The sequence below is a fragment of the Salarias fasciatus genome, chromosome 3 (genome assembly GCF_902148845.1).
Source record: "Salarias fasciatus chromosome 3, fSalaFa1.1, whole genome shotgun sequence".
NCBI lineage: Eukaryota > Metazoa > Chordata > Actinopteri > Blenniiformes > Blenniidae > Salarias > Salarias fasciatus.
Window position 1 is genome coordinate 8,170,661 of NC_043747.1, and position 20,588 is coordinate 8,191,248.

The 20,588-nt window shown below is 45.1% G+C and overlaps 1 protein-coding gene across 1 annotated transcript; it reads left to right on the plus strand.

Annotated features, from left to right (window-relative positions):
• The first annotated feature begins 260 nt into the window (after window positions 1-260).
• LOC115384906 (alpha-2 adrenergic receptor-like) lies at window positions 261-1,864 on the plus strand. Its single transcript, XM_030087088.1, has one exon. The coding sequence runs from the start codon at window positions 421-423 to the stop codon at window positions 1,708-1,710; it is 1,290 nt and encodes a 429-aa protein (XP_029942948.1). The 5' UTR covers window positions 261-420; the 3' UTR covers window positions 1,711-1,864.
• Window positions 1,865-20,588: the final 18,724 nt, after the last annotated feature.

Sequence of the window (20,588 nt, forward strand, 5' to 3'; positions counted from 1 at the left end):
AGCGTGCCGGGGCGGGGCGCGGCGCGGCGCGGCGCGGCGCCGGAGCGTGAGTTTGGTGAGAGCGACACATGTGGCATCATCGGGGGCGAGAGCGCACCGTGAGAGCGCGCGCCGTGCCGGGGGAGAGAGCGCACCGTGAGAGCGCACGGCGCCGGAGGAGAAGCGCGCACCGCGCCGGGGAAAAGAGAGCGCACCGCGAGGGCGCACCGTGCCGGGGGACAGCGCGCGCTGCGCTCACAACTCCGGACAAAAGAGGAGCCGCACGGCGGGGACGGAGCGCGCGGATTATGTGTTTTTTCTGCTTCTTACAGCTGATCTCCCGCAAAGCGCGCAGATAAACTCCAGAGATACGCGGGGATCTGTGCCAGCGCTCCTCCGGTGCGGGATGCCCGCGTCCTAGAGCGCGCGCGGCCGGGCGGGATGGAGTCTCTGAACGGCAGCGGGATGGACGCCTTCACGGTGGTGCAGCTCAACTCCTCCTGTGACGGCGGGTATTCTCTGTCGGCGATCGCGGGCATCGCCGCTCTCGTGAGTTTCCTCATCCTCTTCACCGTCGTGGGGAATATCCTGGTGGTGATCGCGGTGCTCACGAGCAGGGCGCTCAAAGCCCCGCAGAACCTGTTCCTGGTGTCCCTGGCCACGGCGGACATCCTGGTCGCCACTCTGGTCATGCCGTTCTCTCTGGCCAACGAGCTCATGGGCTACTGGTATTTTGGGAAAGTTTGGTGCGGCATCTACCTGGCGCTGGATGTTCTGTTCTGCACCTCGTCCATCGTGCACCTGTGCGCCATCAGCCTGGACCGGTACTGGTCCGTCACGCAGGCGGTGGAGTACAACCTGAAGCGAACTCCGAGGCGCGTCAAGTGCATCATCCTGATCGTGTGGCTCATCTCCGCCTTCATCTCCTCTCCCCCGCTCATCTCCATCGACGGCGGCCGCGACGCCGGCGCCCGGCCCCAGTGCCAGCTCAACGACGAGACCTGGTACATCCTCTCCTCCAGCGTCGCCTCCTTCTTCGCCCCCTGCCTGATCATGATCCTGGTCTACGTCCGGATATACCAGGTGGCCAAGACCAGGACCAGGACCATGTCGGGGAAGAAGGCCGGGCCGGACGGCGCCACGCAGACCGAGAACGGGCCGGGCAGGGCCGCCTCCCCGTTCCACGGCCAGAGGGAGAACGGCCACTGCCAGTGTCCGCCCACGCCCAGCCAGCGCACGGCCACGGCGGGCCCGCAGACCGAGGACGCCGACCTGGAGGAGAGCTCCTCCTCGGAGGGCAAAGGTCACAAGCCCGAGCAGCAGGACTCGGAGAGAGCCAAGAGGGCGGGCCTAAAGAAGCACTCCAAGCAGTCGGCCCGGATCTCCCGGGTCAGCAACAAGTCCATGGACCTCTTCGCTTCCCGCAGGAAGCGGCGCCGGAGCTCCATCGCCAGGAAGAAGGTCTCCCAGGCCCGGGAGAAGCGCTTCACCTTCGTGCTGGCGGTGGTCATGGGGGTGTTCGTGGTGTGCTGGTTCCCCTTCTTCTTCAGCTACAGCCTGTACGGCGTGTGCAGGGAGTCCTGCAGGATCCCCGAGCCGCTCTTCAAGTTCTTCTTCTGGATCGGCTACTGCAACAGCTCCCTCAACCCCGCCATCTACACCATCTTCAACCGGGACTTCCGGCACGCCTTCCAGAAGATCCTCTGCAGGTCCTGGAAGAAGTCCTTCTAGATGTGAAGCCGAGCCGCTGCTGTCTCACTCAACATATCAGTGATTTCTTTCTTTTTTGTCATTATTTATAGAGGGACCCCGGTTGTGCTTGTTGAAGCCGTTTGCTTTGTTAAAGATTCTCCCAAAATACACAAAATACACAGCTGATTCATCTGCCAGGAGGACTTAAGGGAGCATTTAAGATCCCCTCAAGTTTATCCTCCTCTGCAAGTTGTTTTAATTCCCCCCCCCTGCGAGGATTTACTACAGATTTACTTATTTCAGGAATATGAAATGTTGAAGCACAAGCAGGAGGCCGGTTGTTTTTGAAGGCTCAGTGCGTGATGCTGCTGGTGAAGGGCTCGTCCACTTCGTTCCCATCAGAAAAGAAGGATAACGCCGTGCAGCTGGAGCCAGCAGCCTGGAAGTTTAGCTGGATTTACCCACCAGAAACTAAACAGTAAATCCAGCTCTAAAGCTCTCGTAGCCACACGTCGTGTCTGATTCGGTTGATCTATTCAGAGAAATCAGGTGTAAAAGCAGAACAAAAAACCAAAAAAGAGGAGTTTGTTTGGAGTTGAGAGTTTCCAGCCTCTGGTAGCAGCTGCATGGTTTCTGCACAGGGATCAGTTATTTCATTTAATACAAGAAATCAACTCAAATAACAGTATTTTATTCATTAAAACCTCATTTCCCGAAGGTTATGTGAGAAAACACAGGCTAGTGATGTTAACTGATGCCAGAAATAATCTTGAAAAGCCTTGGAGTTCTGGTTTTTAACATTTTATTTACTTTGCTTTACCAGAAAATTACATTTACAGTGTCGTACCTGTATGTTTGATCAAAATTACTTCTCTCAAAGGATTTTATTTTCAGATGTTTCAACACTGAGAAGTCTCACAAAAGCAGTGAACGTGTTTCTGAGTTTTGGTTCGTGACCTTTCACACGTCTGCGTAACTTTTTTTTTTTTTTTCTAATTTTAGAAAATACTGTTGTTTAAAATTTGGTGTTGTCTCTCGTCTCTGAGTTGATGCTCTGAAATGCTGAGTGTGACGGAGCTAAACTTCACCCTTCAGGCTTCACTAACAAGCACAACAGCGTGGTCGTTATTTATTGGTGGTCATTCTGGTTCCGTTCAGAAGGCCCGAAGATGGTTTTTCACGACGGCCCGAAACTACTGACGATTCCACCACCGACGCATTAACTCTGCTGTTCTTTCTTTCTTTCTTTTTTTTTGAAAACTACCTCCGTTTGTTCGTCTGACTTGAAGTCAGGGGTGTCAAACATAAGGCCGGCGGGCCAAAGACCAGCCAACAAACCACGAAGCAAACTGTAAATGGACTTTCTGCTGAAACTTCAGTCGTCTGACACCCCTGCTTCCGGTCCGTCTTTCGCCAGGCGCACATCTTTCCTCTGCTGGAGCTGTCATGCAGAAATAAAAGATAAACAAGTCTTTTGTTGTCACGTTGCTGTGAAACCACAGACTTTTGCTCTTTGATTAAAACAAATCGCCTGAGTCTAATTGCTGGGTTTTCCCCGGACCTCCCTCCTGGCAGATCAGTAAACCTCCATCAAATTAAAATCCAACAGATGTTAATTAAACCCAACTCAGCGGTTTACTTTCCATCTGGGAGAGGAAATCCCCCCCCCCCCTTTTCTCAGATCTGACGTCGTGCGTCGGTGTAAACAGCGTCGCGCTTTGTTAAAAAGTCACACAATCGAGAACAGATTGGGAGCTACGGAGCTGCTGATTGCGACGCCGGAGGGTTAAATGACGCATTCGGTCCCGGTTTGAGGGAGTCATCCAGGGGCTGGTGTAGGTGGCTGCCGCAGCACCGTAATCCGATGTTCTCCAAAAGGCCCCCGTGGGCAACAGAACGGCCGAGGTGAAAACTGAATTCCCCGCACTGAAAAAGTCCTGTTTTCCTCCCACTTTTCTGCTGTGGCCGAGCGCGCGCAGCCAGAAGCCGTTTGTAACGGGTTACCGGCCCATCTGCTGTCGCTCCTGCTGCTGCTCCAAAACACTCCTGAGATCCACGTCTGAAAAACTGCACGGAGAAAACAGCGTCCCGGTCTGAGGAACTGTCGCCCGTCTCTTATTTAAAGGAGATATTTGATGATTGACGCTATTTGTTTGTGCTTAATTCGTCCACATTATTCACAAACTAAAACTGTTCTTTTTTTTTTTAATAATATTTCAAATCGATTCTGTTTGTGCTCATAATTGTGTTCCGTCTTCAGTGGTTTTCCTCCAAGGTCGGAGTGGATGAATCAGATTTATGGTGTTGTTCTCTCTGTGTTCTTTTGCACATTGGCAGATTCACAGAGGACAGTGTCTTCTTCACGGGCGTAAATAAAGATGTGTCTGGCTGCACGTTAACCCCGAGGCTGCCGAGCAGGAAGGCAAAAACCAGGAGCATCTCAGTGAGGGTTGGTCAGCTGAGTCGGTATTTCTTATTTTCCTGGTTGAAAAGTAACATTGAATTGCAGTTTTTTGAAATCCTGCCATTTATCACAGAAAACCATGTGGTGTAACTGCAAAAACAGCCGACAGCGCCCTCTAGTGGCTGAAAATTTAGACGTTTCCAGCATTTCTGCCACGTAAACAGGCGTCATTTTCAAAACGTTTCCATGTAGACGGGAACCTTTTCCAATTTCACTCGAAACTGTTGCCTGAAATTGAAACTTATTTCCACGTCTCCCTCAAAGTTTTGTGTCACGTTACCATTTAACACCAACAGCAAGGTTTTCCTTGTAGTTTCCGCACTTTTCGAGGTCGTCGGGGCCGAAACGAGGCCTTCGGGGAGCTGGATTAGCGCGTTTTAAACACCCCTGATCCAGAATGAAAAGAAACGCCGCTGATCGGAGCAGCGGTGATGAAATGAACCGATGATTTTGACAGCGTGGGAAAGAGATCGTGACTCTGAGGATAAAGTAGCGTGAGAATGCGTCGCCTCTTCAAGACCGCCGGGTCAGACTGCGACCGTACGCGTCTTAATGAACTCCAGCTTCATATCACAGATAGTGAAAGCGATCAATACAACACAACGCAATTCGTTTAATGCCAAACAGTTCTTTCTTCAGAGATACATTTTGATGACTGAAGCAATAAAAAACTGAGAATATTAGTCGTAATCTGTTGTGAGAAATATGTGGCTCCTTTGTCTGAAGGTTACTGAACCAATAAATATGACTGCTTCCTGTTTGGACGGCGGAAAAGTGAGTTTTAATCCAGAGTTTCAGTAGAAACAGCCCAACAAGGATGAAGACGTTAGAAGGAAACAATAATAAGCTTAAAATGCACTGAAATATCCCAAAATGTAGTGAAATTACAATAAATTTATGGCATTATGTATGTTTCTCACAGTTTGCAGCATCATCTAATATTGAACTTTGACAGCTCAAGATTTTAATCCTTCTTTATTTAAACTAATTCTTGAAAAATATTCATCCAAAAACTTATTTAATAGATCAAATGAAAAAAAAAAACTTGTCAAATTTGGTTGTTTGTACGTTTTCTCATTGAAAAGTTCTAATTTTATTTTAGTCCGTTAAGAAAAAAAACGCACAAAAATATTTATCACATTCCCAGATTTTATTTTTTAGGCGACAGTCGGTGACGGCGTGTTGTGTTCACAGACGACGCCGCTCACATGTTTTCCTGCTCTCACCTTACCCGCTCTAAAAACAACAACAGCCTGGATTCTGCTGCGACATGTTTCAGAGCCGGTCCTTTAAATCCCATGAAGATAAAACCAGTTTTTACTCCCTGAGCGGTGGAAACTTTTGTTTCTGATCTTCTTTCTGAGCTTTAACTCAGTTTATGAACACAGAACATTTTCAAAACCGCTCCTAAGGTGAAACTTTTTTGAAATCCTACGACTCTGATGCCATGGAATCAAAGGAAAACACAGTTTTGGGGAAACGCCATCGTCTCGGTGCAGACGACAGAAACGCTGCTGTTTCACATGAACACCACGGCCGCGTCACAGAGAATTTTATAAATATCACTGTAACATATTTTATAATAAAATCAACATAATTGCATAATTAGCATCACAACTTGTCCTCAGCGGCTTTTCAGCTGCACATTTTCCCGTTTTCGGTAATATGTTGTCGTCGTTAAACGCTGGAAATGTGATGAAGCCTTCTGGACGCCGCGCTTCCACACCTGACTGGTGGCAGTTTTCTGCCACACTTCAGACTCCAGCGGTGCGAAAATCAGGCCAGAGATGATGAGATTTCCAGAGCGCAGCCTTCCTTACAAGGCTGTCTGGCGGCTCAGTCCTTCAGAGATGTGAATTCACCCAAAATGTTCACCGAGTTTGAAAAGCACAAGTTCACCAACATTTTTTTCTGCTCCGATTCAAAGAATTTTTTTGAAGATTGAAAGATGGCCTCCAGTTTATTTACGGATGTTTTAAGACTCTCAGATGAAATTAGGAGCTCACAATCAGTTCTATTAACAATGCTCTCTTTAAAGATACTTAACGCCGTCGTTCTCATGTCATCATATTCTTGGTTGCAATTGTTTGGTTTTGTGGAAATATAGACCTTTTTTTTTTATCACATATACTCTGCAACACAACAAAGAACAACTCTAAAGTTTAAATAAAGGTTATTATGGCTCTATTTTACACTCAAGATCAAATTGGACTGAATTAAAATAAGCTTGATGCCCTGAGTTATTATAAAATAATACAAAGATATGCATTTTCATTAATTAAATGCAAAATACATTGTGTGTGTGTGTGTGTGTTATGCACTGCCATTATTAAGACCTCGTATTACCCTGACGCTAATTGCATATTAAACAGGACTTTGCATCAGGATTACACAAAATGAAATGCAAATGTTTGCACTGTAGTGACTAAAGCGTGGCCGCAGCAGTGACTGTAACCGTCCGCGTTCGACACGGGAATCTAAACCTCACTGCGCTAAAAAGTAATTTACTCCTCATTCAAACTGTACTTTTCATTACGTTATGCTAATGAGGAAGAGGCTAGAGAGACGCAGACGCTCCGACGCTGCGACGCCCCCCCTCGCTCTCACTGTGTTGTTCGCAGCAGTGTGATTATCTGGCCTGAAGCAGAGCCTGAAAGCAAACACTGGAGCTGTTATTGACTCTTCTGCATCACAAGTCCATTTACAGAACCAGTTAGCGCCGCTGGCTTCCAGTTATACATCGCAGGTTACGATATATAATGACTTTTCCATGGTGACGGCAATAGCGCGCAGAGACCTTTAGTATTTAATCAAATATAGCTCCGAATGATAATTATTGCCTGGAACTGGAATCCCTCAGACAGTGTGAGTTTGGTGATAATTACTGACAGGATGTGTGTGTGAGGGGAAAATGAGGACCGGATGTCCTTCATCGTCTCAGAAAATGACTGTTTTATGAGCTGCGTTTAGTGATTTGACAACGGGAAACAAGTACGATAACAGAAAAAAGGAAGTCCCGTTAAAAAGCAGGTAAATAAAGTATAAGCAATATACAATCATGGGTTCTGGACCTTTAGCCCGGCGGCGTCAACAGATCCAAAGTGAGAATCCGCAGAGAGACGAAGCGTCTCATTCATAAACATGTTTTATTTTATAGAACGCCCCCGAGCAGCAGGAGACATCAGCAGATGAAGTTCATCCACAGCAATCCCCCGACAGCCGAGATGCTCGTGTGTGTTTCTGCTTCCACACGGACTGAAGTGTGTTTACAGTGAAGCTGAGACTCTTGATCAGGTTTTCGAGTCTTTCTCCTCCAGGGTCTACAGGGTCTCGTGTGGCGTTCCTCAGGGTTCCATCTTGGGTCCAGTGCTTTTTAACCTCTCGTTCTTGGAGACATGAGCTTAGTGTTCACCTCTACGCCGATGATACACAGCTGTACCTCTCTGTGTCTCCTGATGATACAAAGCCAACTGGTGCACTTCTTAACTGTATTTTAAGACATCAAACTAAACCAAAACTGAAGTTCTAGTCGTCGACCCTGAGGTCCAGAGAGAGAAGATTCTGTCCAAACTGCAGGAAGTGTCCCTGAATCCGTCCCCTCAGGTAAAAAACCGGGGTGTAATCTTTGACTCTTTGACTCTGGCTTGACTTTTATTTCACATGTTAAGATTTTGAACTGATTTGATGAATCTGCCAATAGATTACATCTTCTGCCATCATGCAGCACTTCTGAAGGTCCATCAAGTGAAGAATATTTATATTTATTTCCCCTCTGAAGCTAAGATGGATTTTGTGCAGAGCTTTATTTGGAATTTGCTGCCAACTTTGGTTTTATTTCTGGATTTCGCTGTAAAAAGTCCCTGAAGTCCCAGCTCTGAGGTCTTTCCATGCATGTTTGCATGTTCTCCCTGTGGATGTGCAAGTTGTTAACTGTCACACGGTCCAGAGACATAAATGCCAGGTTAATCAGGTACTGTCACACGGCGCGTCGGCCCAGTGATGGACTGACTCTCTGTCAAGGACGCACTTTGACCTTCACTCCAGATCGGTTTCATTTCTCTTCAAAGCAAGGATGGAGGGGGAGCTGTGGAAAATCGTACTTTTACCTCTGTTAAAAGGGCCTCAAACCGCAAAAAACATAACTTAAGGGGAGAAATTAATTACCAAGTGGAGGCTTTTAGTGAGGTTTTATGTAACTGAGGTCAGGAAGGAGCAGCTAGTGCCATTAAAGCTTCGGCGCGGCAGTAAGCAGTGAGCTGTGCGGTCCAGAGGTGAGGAAGAGGATGGCCGCCATCAGCTCCTCATGCTTCATCAGCTGCAGGATTGAAGGCGAACCCAGATGGTAATAGCTGTGTTTACATGGACACGTGATCATAATGAAAGCCTGATCAGAATGAAGAAAGTTCTCAACACCCTGGTTGGATTGACACCGATCCTTGTTCCACATGAAGGGCATGCTGGGACGCCTCCGTCACTCCGGACGCCCGTCTCCGTCCCGTCCAGCCCGCCGGCCTCACCTCCCTCTCACACCTGATATTCTCTGCTTTCCTGTCATAACATCTCATAATCATCTGACAGTGGGATTATTCATCTAAATTATGCATTCAATCCAGGAGAGCTGCTTCATATTTAACGACGCTGCACTCACTCCTGAAAACTCCTGAAAAATTTAAAGGCATCGAGGTTTCAAAGGTAAGACAAGCATTTAATGAAAACATATTTCTGTCTTTCAAACACAATAAAATTTTATGTACGTAGTGAACACAACACTGAGACTCTTGCTGAGATATGTCCCGATGCTGCTGTGAGCGCGAGCTAGCTAGCTAGCGTTAGCCTCAGAGCCGTGCTGTCAGGCTGAGTCTGGAAAAACCTGCAGAAAGCAGCAGCTGCAGGTGGAGTTTTATGGAGATTTCACTGAGATTGTCGTCATTTTTTTTATTGTGATAGTTTGGTTTTGTGAAAATACAGATATTTTTATAATGTATGCTCCACAAATATGAAGAGAAAAAAAAAAATCACTTTTAAGGTTATTGTGGCGCTATTTTTCCTGTCCCACTCACTAAAGATGAAACTGGGTCTGCAGTTTATCCTTTATGTCCTCCACATCACACGAGCGCTCTCCAGGTATAAATAAATGTAGAGAACTCAGAATGGAGCAGGTACTGCAGTGACATTAACAAAAAGCTCCATATGGAAGCAGAGTGGACCCAAGATTTCCCCCATTTCTCTGAAGCGTCGCTGCCGTAGCTTTGATCTTCATGGTGGTTTTCACTGCGTTTCTACAGGCTGTCGCTGCCATCACAGTGTGTGATGTAGCGAGATGACAATTGTGACATTTCTGAGAGTCGGAGAATCATCTCAGGCCGTGTATGAAACCAAAACCCTCTCACTGCACCACAGAACTCTCAGGAAGTACTGCTAAAATGACCGAGTTTACCGACCTGGAGAATTAAATCTCTATCAAATCTCGTTTTTAAAACTTGGACCGTCTTCTGCGTCTGATCCCAGTGGTACTCGCTCGACAGTCAGTGTCAACTGGTGACTAAGTGACGAGAAAGACAAGAAGCGGTCCAGACGGAGGCTTTGTTTTCCGTGGCCGCAGTGAGACCGTGTCCTCTGCAGTGTTCCTCCGAGTTTCGGGGTCTTGGTGCGAAAATTCAGACTAACGGCACATGGATAGCTGAACGCATTAAAAAGTGACTTTAAGGAAAAGTGAAGATGTGAATGACAGTAGTTTGTGAATTTCTTATTCATTATCAGTGAGACGTCTTCAGTTCTGCTCTTTTCATCAGAATCCTTGATGAACTCACCTTTAACGGCGTCTGCAGCATTTAACATTCTCACTTATAGATTGCAGTGGAAACGTCTTCATTTGACTCATGTGATGCAGTAAAAGCTACTCATCTTCGTATGCTCACTTCTTCTGCATGGTCACTTTAAGAGCCTTGTCTCAAAATGTCTTTTTCCACTATATTCTTTAGTCCAATCAACAATTCCACGGCAAACTAGCAGTTGCTTAAAATCAGCTGGAATCCGTCCACACTGGATGCATGTCCACAATGATTATTCTGCCATCAATACAAATGAAATTCATGCTGCATTTTTCCCATAACATCCTTTGTATTTTCCTTTTGTAACAACAGATAACAAGAACTAAACAAACCCACTGTTTGGGGATCGAGGCTCTGGTTTGGCCGCGATCTGCCCCCGTCTGGAGAGCAGCGATGTGTGAGAAGTCCTGATAGGAAGCTGATGAACCGGTTCAATATTTGATGGAATTTATCTTGCTGATGTTTTATTATTGATGTAATTTTCTCTAAGGGGAGAGTTGTCAACAGCCCTCATTTGCTTTTGGCTCCTTCGTAATCTTTCCATGAGGGATTTTACTCTCGGATCTGTGAATATCAGTTGTTTTGTTTTTAATCTTTAAATTCTGAATCTCGGCGGAGCTGATGGAGCTCATGTAGTCAGTGTTGTGCTGGAGTTGTTGTGGAGTCTGTGCGCTCTCAGACCGGCCTCCCTCCACTCCTCCACACAGATATTTCCACCCAGGCCCTCTCTCCTCGCCTCCAGTCTCCTCTCAGGTTTCTCTCTGCATCCGTCTAGCAGACGCGCAGATATTTTGGAAATCAGGCTCCTGCCGGACACTTCAGAGTCATTAGCTGGATTTTGATTTTGTTGTTCTTTAATGAAGTTTCTCAATTGCATTTTTTTTTTTTTTTTTTTTTACTATTTCTTCAATTTAATGATTGTTTTTGTTGCCGGTATTGTTTAGTTTTGTGTGTGTGGTCGATCTGCTCTCTGAATAATGCCGTCAGGGGCGATGAGTCACGGAGAGAAGCAAGGATCTTTATCCAGAGTGCCCACTTTCTGCGCGCGATCACATTTACTCCCGTGTCAGAATGTTTCCATCACAAAGGATTTTGTGTTTGAGCCGCGCTGAGTGCCCCTCTTCTCTCCGCCGCCCACGCACAGCGCCGGGCCCGATCCCCCTCAGCGGACTGAGTCACCGAGTGAGCGGCGGCCGCCACGCAGCGCTTCGCCATTTCATCGCAAGGGTTCGTTCCGGCACCCGCAGGCCGAACGCCTTGGCTCCGGCGTCCCACTCAGAGCCAGCAGGGGGACGGCCGGTCCGAGGAGCAACAACGGCACTTTAATACGAAACCAGCATTAGAAATTTAACCGAAAGCGAAGAAGAGGAGCGCCTCGGCTTCAGATTCCTCTCGGCGGTTGACTTCAGATCAACTGGAACGCTCCTCGTTGAGCGCTATCTGTCGACGCCTCTCTGTTTTTTTTTTAATTTCCTCATTCAAATGTGAGCAAACAAATTGCAAATGAGTTTGGGAGACGGAGGAGGAGCCGAATCTGCTGGGATTACGGGGAGGTTATTGATCCAGCAGTTTTTTTTGCCGGTTCTCATTAATGGCGGCCTCGACCCCGGGCAGGGCCGGGAGTCGGACGCTAATAGAGTGCTTCGCGCCTCATCCAGTCGTCGCCGCTCGAAGCGCCGCTCCACCCCCTCAAATTGAATATCAGGCGGAGTATTGCGGGCCGGGCCTTCTGGGAAATCAACTGAGCGTTGCTCTCCATTACCAGAGTCAGTCGCTCATAATCCACTCAAAACTTGTGAAACAGTGTTTCTAGACGTTTGTTTTCGTTGTGAAGAGACTGCGAGATGCGACCGTCCAGAGCTGCTCCTCCATCACTCATTTATCTTTCACTGAAAAATGTTTCATACCAGAGGTGTCCAATATAAGGCCCGTGGGCCAAAAATGGCCCATAAAAGGCTCCAATCCAGTTATTTTCTTGCACATTTCTTAAGAGAAGTAGCTAATTTCATGACCTGTGCTTCCTCCCTGTCTGTTAAAAGGATTTGTCTCCAACATGTACGGAAAGATGTTCAATAAAATGATATATTCTCTAATTCCAATCAGTGATCATTATTTATTTGTATCATTATGTTTGAAAAGCGTTTGACTAAATAACGTCTGTCTTTGAGAAGCCTAATAATTCTCTCCATAAGTAATTTTTTCGAGGCCAGTTTGTTATTTTTAGGTGTTATTGTTCACTTGACCTCCTTCAAAGAGCCGTTTGTTCGGTGTGAATTCCTCCCATTGACGACTGTTCATCTCTCTAATAGAGAGGAGGGAATTAAAAGTTCTTGATTCATGCCGTTGCCCTTGTGTTTTTATCTGCATGTTCCCTAATAAAAAAAAAAGCGCTTCACACCCCCACCTACAGCACGAGGCCGTGACGTCAAGGCAGGAGAAGGACCCACGCTCAGACACCCTGGTTACTGTTTACAACCTCCGCCTGCCTGGAACCGCGGTTTAACACAAATCCTTCTGGGTGATGGAAAAAGAAACCAGAGACGAAGGACTGGAAACATAATGGTTCAGGGAAATAAGTCATGTAAGCGACAAGCGCCGGCTCTGAGGTTCAGGTTTTTAATAAATAATATTCAGAGGCAGGAGTGATTAATGGTCTGTTTGGGAAGAAGCTGAAGACTGACTGATATTCAGTGGAAGCTGACGGATTCACTCCAGCTCCAGACTTTGTTTATAAAATTGCGGTGCTGATCAAAAACAAGCCAAACTTCAACTTTTTAAACTTTATTAAACCGAAGCTCTCGGAGAAACTGAAGTTCAAACGTCTACATTTTCCAGCAGAGATGGTCTTGCTAATGAAGCCGCGGCGTAACGAGGCGGAAGCTCGGACGCAAACTAGCGAGTGGATTTTTTACTTGATGGAGGCAGAGGATTACACCAAAACAAGGAAATGGATCAGATCTGCTTCTGTTGAAGTCGATATTTTAGCTTTATGCTCCAAAAGCCTCTAATGCAGAGGGCTGAGTGCAGCTCTAAAGAGGAAGTCTTCGTCTTTATTTAAATATCACAGAGCCAGAAACAGAAACACGCGGCTCGAATCGATTGATTGCAGAGAGGAGGCATCACTTTCCTATTCTGAGCACTAATTAATCTTCAGAGAGCCTCAAACTTTCACACAGGAGAAGCTGGGCGGCGTCTCGCTCAGGAGGCGCAAATGTTTCTAATGGTCGGTGTGTTATTGTGCTTTACTGCTCAAGATGAAAAGGAAAAATCTGTTCGGCGCAACTCTGTACTCCTTTTTTGCAAATATATCGACATTAATATTTGATTACAAGTAATTAATGATGTGGTCTTTTCTGTTTTTTTTTTGCTCATGCAATTCAAATGTTCCCTGGAGATTACTTACGTCTCTCCTCCTTCTTACTTGAGGAAATTGAATTTTGTTTTTACACTTTTAGCTGCATAATAGAAATAAAGTCACATCCACCGTGGATTTCCGTCTGCGGCCTTTGTGATTCCCCTCCTGCTGCGGCAGGAAAACTAACCAACACGTCGTGTTTCTGTTAGAAGAGCAGAAGGTGAATATATTCCCTCCTGAATGAGAGCGTTGTGGGTTTGTCATGACCTGTCCGTCGGTTTCAGTCCCGGGGTTCGTGCCAGGTCTTGTTGAGCATTCGGAGATCCCGTCCTGCATTTCTGCACATCTCTCAGTATTGTGAGTTAACATTCTTCAGTCACTCTGCAGGCTGGTAGTGATGAGAGAAGCTCCCTTTTTACAACCAGTTTATTTCTACACTGTATATAAAGTATCTGAAAGCAACAACAGGCTACAGGTTAGGATTTGCCCTCATTAACCATAAAAATCTTGTCAAATCAGGTGATAATTATATCATGAGCCTTCCTGTTGTGTCTTTTTTCTAAATACGCTTCAAAGAATAATCACAACATCAGTTTCAATTTGCAGGAGGACTCCCATGAAAGCGGCGGCGGCTCCCCGAGCGTGTGTGTACATATGGAAAGCATCGGCCGCCTGGTTAATGGAGGCATGGTGAAAACCCCGGAGGAGGTCGCGCCTTAATTACTCACAAGAAACGGCTGAAACTCAGCAGACGGAGCCAGAGAGGCGAATGAATTCCGTAATCGTGAGCTGGTGACAGTGACCCGGATGATCTGACAGCGTGGAGCATGAGCCATGCTGGTTACTCCAGGTGATCCAGGAGCAGAACACTCCCACCACAAAGACACATGAAGATCCTGATCACTGATTTAATGAACAGAACTGTGCGTCTAAGTTTATTAAATCAGCATTAATGCATTTAAATAGTGATAAGTGATTCTAATCAACATGAAATTCAAATGTGATTAAAAGGACAGGAATACTGTAATGAATTGTCTTGTTTCCAGAGCAGCTCCGGCAGAAATAAACCTTTAGGTTAACCGTGCGGCTCTTTAGAACCGTGCATACGTTTCCTCACCTCCCACTGGAAAGTTGTGGGAAGGCAGAAGTGAGGCAAAGCTCTATTTTAGGCGCTCGCTTCAATCCAAAATGTGTTGGGCTGAGATTATTTCAATTCTTTCCAACACTCTTGCTGAACACAGCGAGCAGCCCGGCAGGTGACGACACTGTCGCTCAATCACACTTCTCTGCTTTTGATAAACTTACAGAAGACGAACTAAAATGTGTTTTTCCTCATCGGCAGCCTCGACGGGACCTGCTGCTCGGCGGCTTTGACTCCCATAATGCATCAGCTGGACGGGATGATAATCACGTTACATAAAAAGAAAGATATTTCTCTCAATCTCCCAGACTTCCTTGGAAAATGTGATTCAGCGTGTCTCCTCCTCCTCCTCCTCCTCCTCCTCCTCTTCTCTGGAATGAATCGTCTTCATCAGTCTGATCAGTGCGCCTGCTAATGGCGGCTCGGTGGTTCCTGTCATCGTCCATGTCAGCCAATGACTGTGCTGCGTTCCGAGTCGATAAACCGAAGGTCCTTTAGCCGCCGCGGCTGATTAGCCACAATCCGTCACGGCGACAACGAGAGGTCGGAGGTCGTCTGGAGAGGTCAGATCAGGAGCTCGGGGCTGTTTGACTAAAAAGAAAGGATGGTTGTTAAAGGGAGACGAGATTTTTGACCCGCTGCGCTTGAAGCTGAGATCAGCGGGTTCTGCCTACGATTCATCCACAATGTCAGCGCCTCTCTAAAGAAAAACCTGGATTTCTTGAGCTCATGTATAATAAACAGCCCGCCCTCACACAGCCGGGGTGAGGATAGCAGGGCTCCGCTACATTATTTAGCAGCGCCTGGCGAGGACGCGGCGAGTAAAACACCTGAGAAATCTGATTAAACCTCAGTTTCATGCTCTAAACCGAACCGTCGCTGGGGACGGTTTGCAGACTTAAATTGCAAATGAGGCCAAATCATCGCCGTACGACAAGTGCTGACTCAGCATCGGCTAAATTACGGACGGACAAATCGGAAATGTTTCAGGAGGAAAAACATCTCAATGTCTGCTCTTTAATTTGGATGAGTGTCCTGCATGCCAACACACACACACACACACACACACACACACACACACACACACACACACACACACACACACACACACACGGTCCCAGGTGCTGCAGTCAGAGGGGAAACCAGCGGCGAGATGTGATTATGAAGTTTCAGGTGTGCGGCCGCCACCTGTGGCCCTCCTGCTCTCCGGTGGAGCCGGGCCGTCTGGGACGCCGGCGAGGTGGTAAAAGCCTCCGTGTCTCTTCGCTCCCCGAAGATCGGGAGTGTGGAACGCCTGGATCGACTGTGACGAGCGTTCAGATCCGCCGCAAACAGAGAAGTGAAGAAAGGTGGCAAAATGTGAGCTGGAATCCAAACGTCTGGACTGAGATACTTCAGAAAAATAGCATTAATGCAAACAATTCCTCCATTAATAAGTCAGAAAAATCTCCCGTCAAATTCAGGAAGTTTTTGACACAAACCTGGCTGCAAAACAGTGGTTTTGTAACCAGGCTGGTGAGGCTGCAGTGTGTGTTCTGCTCCGCTGTGTGTGTGTTAACGCGTCCGCTTGTTGTTAAATTAGATGTTTGTTTTTTTGCGTTGGAGACCGAAGCGTTGCTTGGGCAGCTTAGGAGAACAAAACGCAGCCGGAGGCGATGCAAACGACGGAATCCAACCGGACTGTCAGGAAATGCCACCCGCACACCGATTCCTGAAAATCCAGCTGATGTGAAAGCTCAGTAACACTAATTTGCATTAAGATGCAAGTTTTTTTTTCCTCTCTTTTATAAGAAATAGCCTCATGCAATTATTTCTTCCTTTTTTTTTTTTTCCCTCTCTCAGCACAAGAACCTCGTGACAAGCGATCTTCCACATCGGAGCTGCTCTGAAGGACTAATTTGATTTGATAGGCCGTGGAGAGAAGAGGCTTGCTTTTTGCATGCAGAGGAGTCTTTTCTCTCTCGCTCTCCTCGTAATGAATTAAGCCGTACATCATGCTCAGATGTGGACACAGCCTCGTCCTCAGACCTGTGCGAGACGCGGTGCCAGCTGGCCGCACATAATTGGACATGGACTCTTCTTCGAGATGCAGGTCTGAGCAGCCTCGTGTGTCTTCCTTAGCTGGTTCCTGTTCCGTTTCAGGATTCAGGCCTGGCAACCCAGCAAATGGAAGGGAAAGTGCATTAAATGCAAATTACAGTGAGTGAAAGTCACTTCAACAGAGAGGACTCTGTCGTTATGCAGATGACACACACACGTACTTGTCAAACTAGAAGTTTGTCTTAAAGACATTAAAACCTGGGTGAGTCGTAATTTTCTGTTCCTAGATTCAGATAAAACAGAGAGAAAAATGATCTGACCCCGGAGGTGTTGGTTTAAGCCCCAGTAACACTGTGAGGAACCTGGGAGTGACCTTTGGCCAGGACTGATCCTTTCACTCCCACATTAAACAGGTCTGCAGGACCTCCTTCTTTCACCTGCGTAATATTTCTAAAATCATGAACATGTTGACTCAAAGCGATGCTGAGAAATGAATCCATGCATTTGTTCTCTCCAGAGTGGATTATTGTAATTCCTTGTTATCGAGGCCCAACAGCCGCCTAAAAAGTATTCAGCTGCAGCAGGAGTTCTGAGGAGAACCAGCAGGGGAGATCACATCAGCCCAGTATCAGCTTCTCTTCACTGGCTTCCTGTTAAATTTAGGATAGAATTGAATAGAAGAGTGCTGCAATAGATGCAGCTTCATTGCACAGGATTTCACTGCGTACGCTGTCCGTGCTGCTGTTGTGGCTTGTAGACGCAGAGCGGTCGTCTCAAGAGTTTCTCAATTTATTCTCCGGGTTGCAGCCTGACTTTCACATTGCAGCGTTAAAAAAGCAAAGAAACAACAACCTTACGGTTGACACCTCTGTTTCAGGTAACAGTTAATAGTTATTTTGCTCCAGAAGGGCCTGAACTGTCTCTGTGACTGACGACGCTTTCCCCTCTTTCTACAAGTAAATGATCTATTAATGAGCCTCCCATTGATTGGCTCTCGGATGGCGGTGAGGCTTAATAGCACTTCAGCGTACTGCGGTGAAGGAGATAAACGCCAGGCAGGTGCAAATCCAGCGCCGTGCGCACTAGCCCAGCGGCACGGGGAGGGAAATGTCAACGAGCTGCGCTGCTCTGGGAGCTGGAGAGAGAATACCTGAGTTCATCCTCTGTTCTCCCACTTCAGCAGCTCAAAACAACCAAAGCCCAGAGAAACACCAGTCTGTTATCTTTAATATACAGGAGAATTCCAGAGAGTTTGCTGGCTCAATTCCTTGAATACCGGCGTGTCTGTGGGGTGGTGAGCCTGCAGAACGCGGCCCTGTGATGGAATTATGGTCATTCATGTAGCAATAACAATATTAAAGGCAGTAATGCAATCTTATAGACATGTAGGATAATTACGAGCAAAGGCCAGTCTGTGTGCGGCCTCTAATGAGGGCCGATCCTGTGTGAACAAAGAACTTTAAGAATGATGAGAAAAATACGTTTAAAAAATGACATTAGTTTCACTAAAACATCAGTTTTGTCCGTTATCACCAGTTTGTTACAGATTTCTATGAAAAAGCTTCTTTTATTATCTTCAATATAATATATCTACATCAGAAGTTCCAGAGCTGCAGCTCTGTTGGTGTGACACTGCCATCTAGTGGCGACCGGGTGGTGTAACAGCAATAAAAACAAACGGACTGAATTTCGGTCGTTATCTTATTTAGTTTTTAATTTATCACGTGGATACTGTTGATTTTTATGGAAATAAATGTTTTAAAATATATTTCTTTACTGAAGATAAATTATTATATTACATACTGTATTGGTAAACAGTATTTCTTATCAAAAATATAACTGATGAACATTTAAGACTAAATGTAAACAATAACACTACCTCTGATTCTGCTATTTAAAGAATTATTTTATTGTTTTATTGTTATGTAAAAAAAAATAAACCCATTGAAAAGATCCTTATAACACGAGCATAAACAATAATATTAATCTATCAACAGATTATTGTCATCTTCTGGAGTCTGTGTTCTCTGCTGCCCTCTGCTGGACAGTATCGGTGCTGCAATGTGACTTTTTCCCCTATTTCTTTTTTCCAACTTGTGTTTAAAAGTTTTCCTGTGGCTGAATGAACTTCTCTTCAGCCCCTTTTCTTTGTTTTCTATTTGCTTTAATGGAATTCAGCTGGATTCGTGTTTCTTTCACTCGTTCTTCTAAATAATCACGACTCTTTTTTTTTTCACGCACAAATGCAACGAATCAAAGTGAAACTTTTGAGCCAATCAGGACAGAAACTGGCTGAAATCTCTCTGCTCTGCTTCTCTTCAGGGTGACACGAACCAGGACAGCCTTTACTGTGATGAAGACTTCTTTTTTTTTCCTTTTTTCCCCTTCAAACTGGACTCTTTTTTTATTTTTTAACAGCTGTACAAAATACAGAAAGAACATTAAATGAGACAATTTGATTCATGACACAACATCTAAAGAATTCACACACGTGGCTTTTAACTTCATCTATTTGAGACTGTTTGAACTAGAAACACATTTAAAAAAGCAACATTTTTATCCGTTTTGCTTTGATGCTCAGTGGATAATTCTCTTCTTCAGAGAAATTTGCTTCATGTTGAGATTGTAGTTCTGTTTGGTGTTAAAACTGCTTATTTTTTTGTGAAAATACAGATGTTTTTTTATCAGGTATACTCTGCGTCACTGATAAGAAAACTTTAAAGTTTTAATTTAAAGGTTATATGGCACTATTTTTACTAGTCCCGCCCACTCAGGGTGAAACGACAATACATTAGTCCCTAAAATTATATTTTTTTTCTCCAAAAAGTAATTGTAAAAAAAAAAAAAAAAAAAAAAACCCATTCTTTTAAAATCAGATAAACGCAGTGACTAAACCTCAGCAGGGTTTCTCCCTCGTGTTTTCCAGCAGATCCGAACCCGGCCTGCTGCTCCAGGGCGCTGGGGGAGCAGCTCCAAAGAATATTTTTTTCTTTTGCACAATTTATTTGTGTCTAATAAATTAAAAAATCTCGTGACAAAACAGCGAAAATAGAATGAAACATGAACTGACTTACGCTTCTTCCATTTATTCCCCAACAACCAAAAATATTCTGACTCAGAGTTTCTCCTTGTGGCAGAATGAAAAAGTTAAAAGAAAAAAATATATTTAAAGTCAAAATGTGTAATCTAGCAAAAAACAATATAATCCATGTTTATCCACTCTGATGCTGCGTTTTTGGTCTTGTATGAAAAAAACAATCATTGCGTTTATGAAAACCTGCATTTTTCCCCTGTTACGTTCAATTTTAAAAGCAGGTGAAAAAGTATGATTTCATTATTTTTTTTCCCAACAAGTTTTAATTCTTAAAGTTAAATATTAAGTCGTTCTGTCATTAAAACATCCGCTTTAAATTTAGTAATTTCCAAAATCCGCGTCATTTAAAGACTTTACAGTGATTTTAGGCCCTAAAAGTGCACGATAGAGAAAACAAACTTTGCTACAGTAGAACAGAGGTTTCCAGAGAGGAGGTCTGGGTGAACCGCGGGGATCAGCTCGCGTGACAAGAGGAGGGGAAAACAGGAGGTCGTGTCCCGGAGGCGAACCGCGGCCTCCTCCATCTTTCATGGCGCTGCTGCATGTAAGATTCACCAGATGACCCGGAGACCCCGGAACACTCTGGACAGTAACCACAACTTATTTATCTGGAATAATACTAAAAACGCAAATTTGGTTTTCCCCAAAGGACTAATTTCTCCAAACATTATTATTATTATTATTATTATTATTATTATTATTATTATTATTATTATTATTATTATTATTATTATTATTATTATTCCAGTATTTTTTTACACGGGCCATCTATTAATTCCAACACTCGTAACCTTAATAAAAACAAATCAGTGATATTTATGAATTAATTTTCTTAATGTGTCTTTTGCCTCATTGAGTTTTATTTTTTAAGTCCCATGTCACCTGTGACTTTTTATTAAATTACTGTTAAATATCTTGATAACTATTCTATTCTATTCTATTCTATTCTATTAATAAAGAAGCAGGTGTCCTTTGTGAGAAGGGACTGTATT

What these genes read in the sequence shown, in the direction of transcription:
- LOC115384906 (XM_030087088.1), top strand. Translation starts at nt 421, where the DNA reads ATGGAGTCTCTGAACGGCAGCGGGATGGACGCCTTCACGGTGGTGCAG.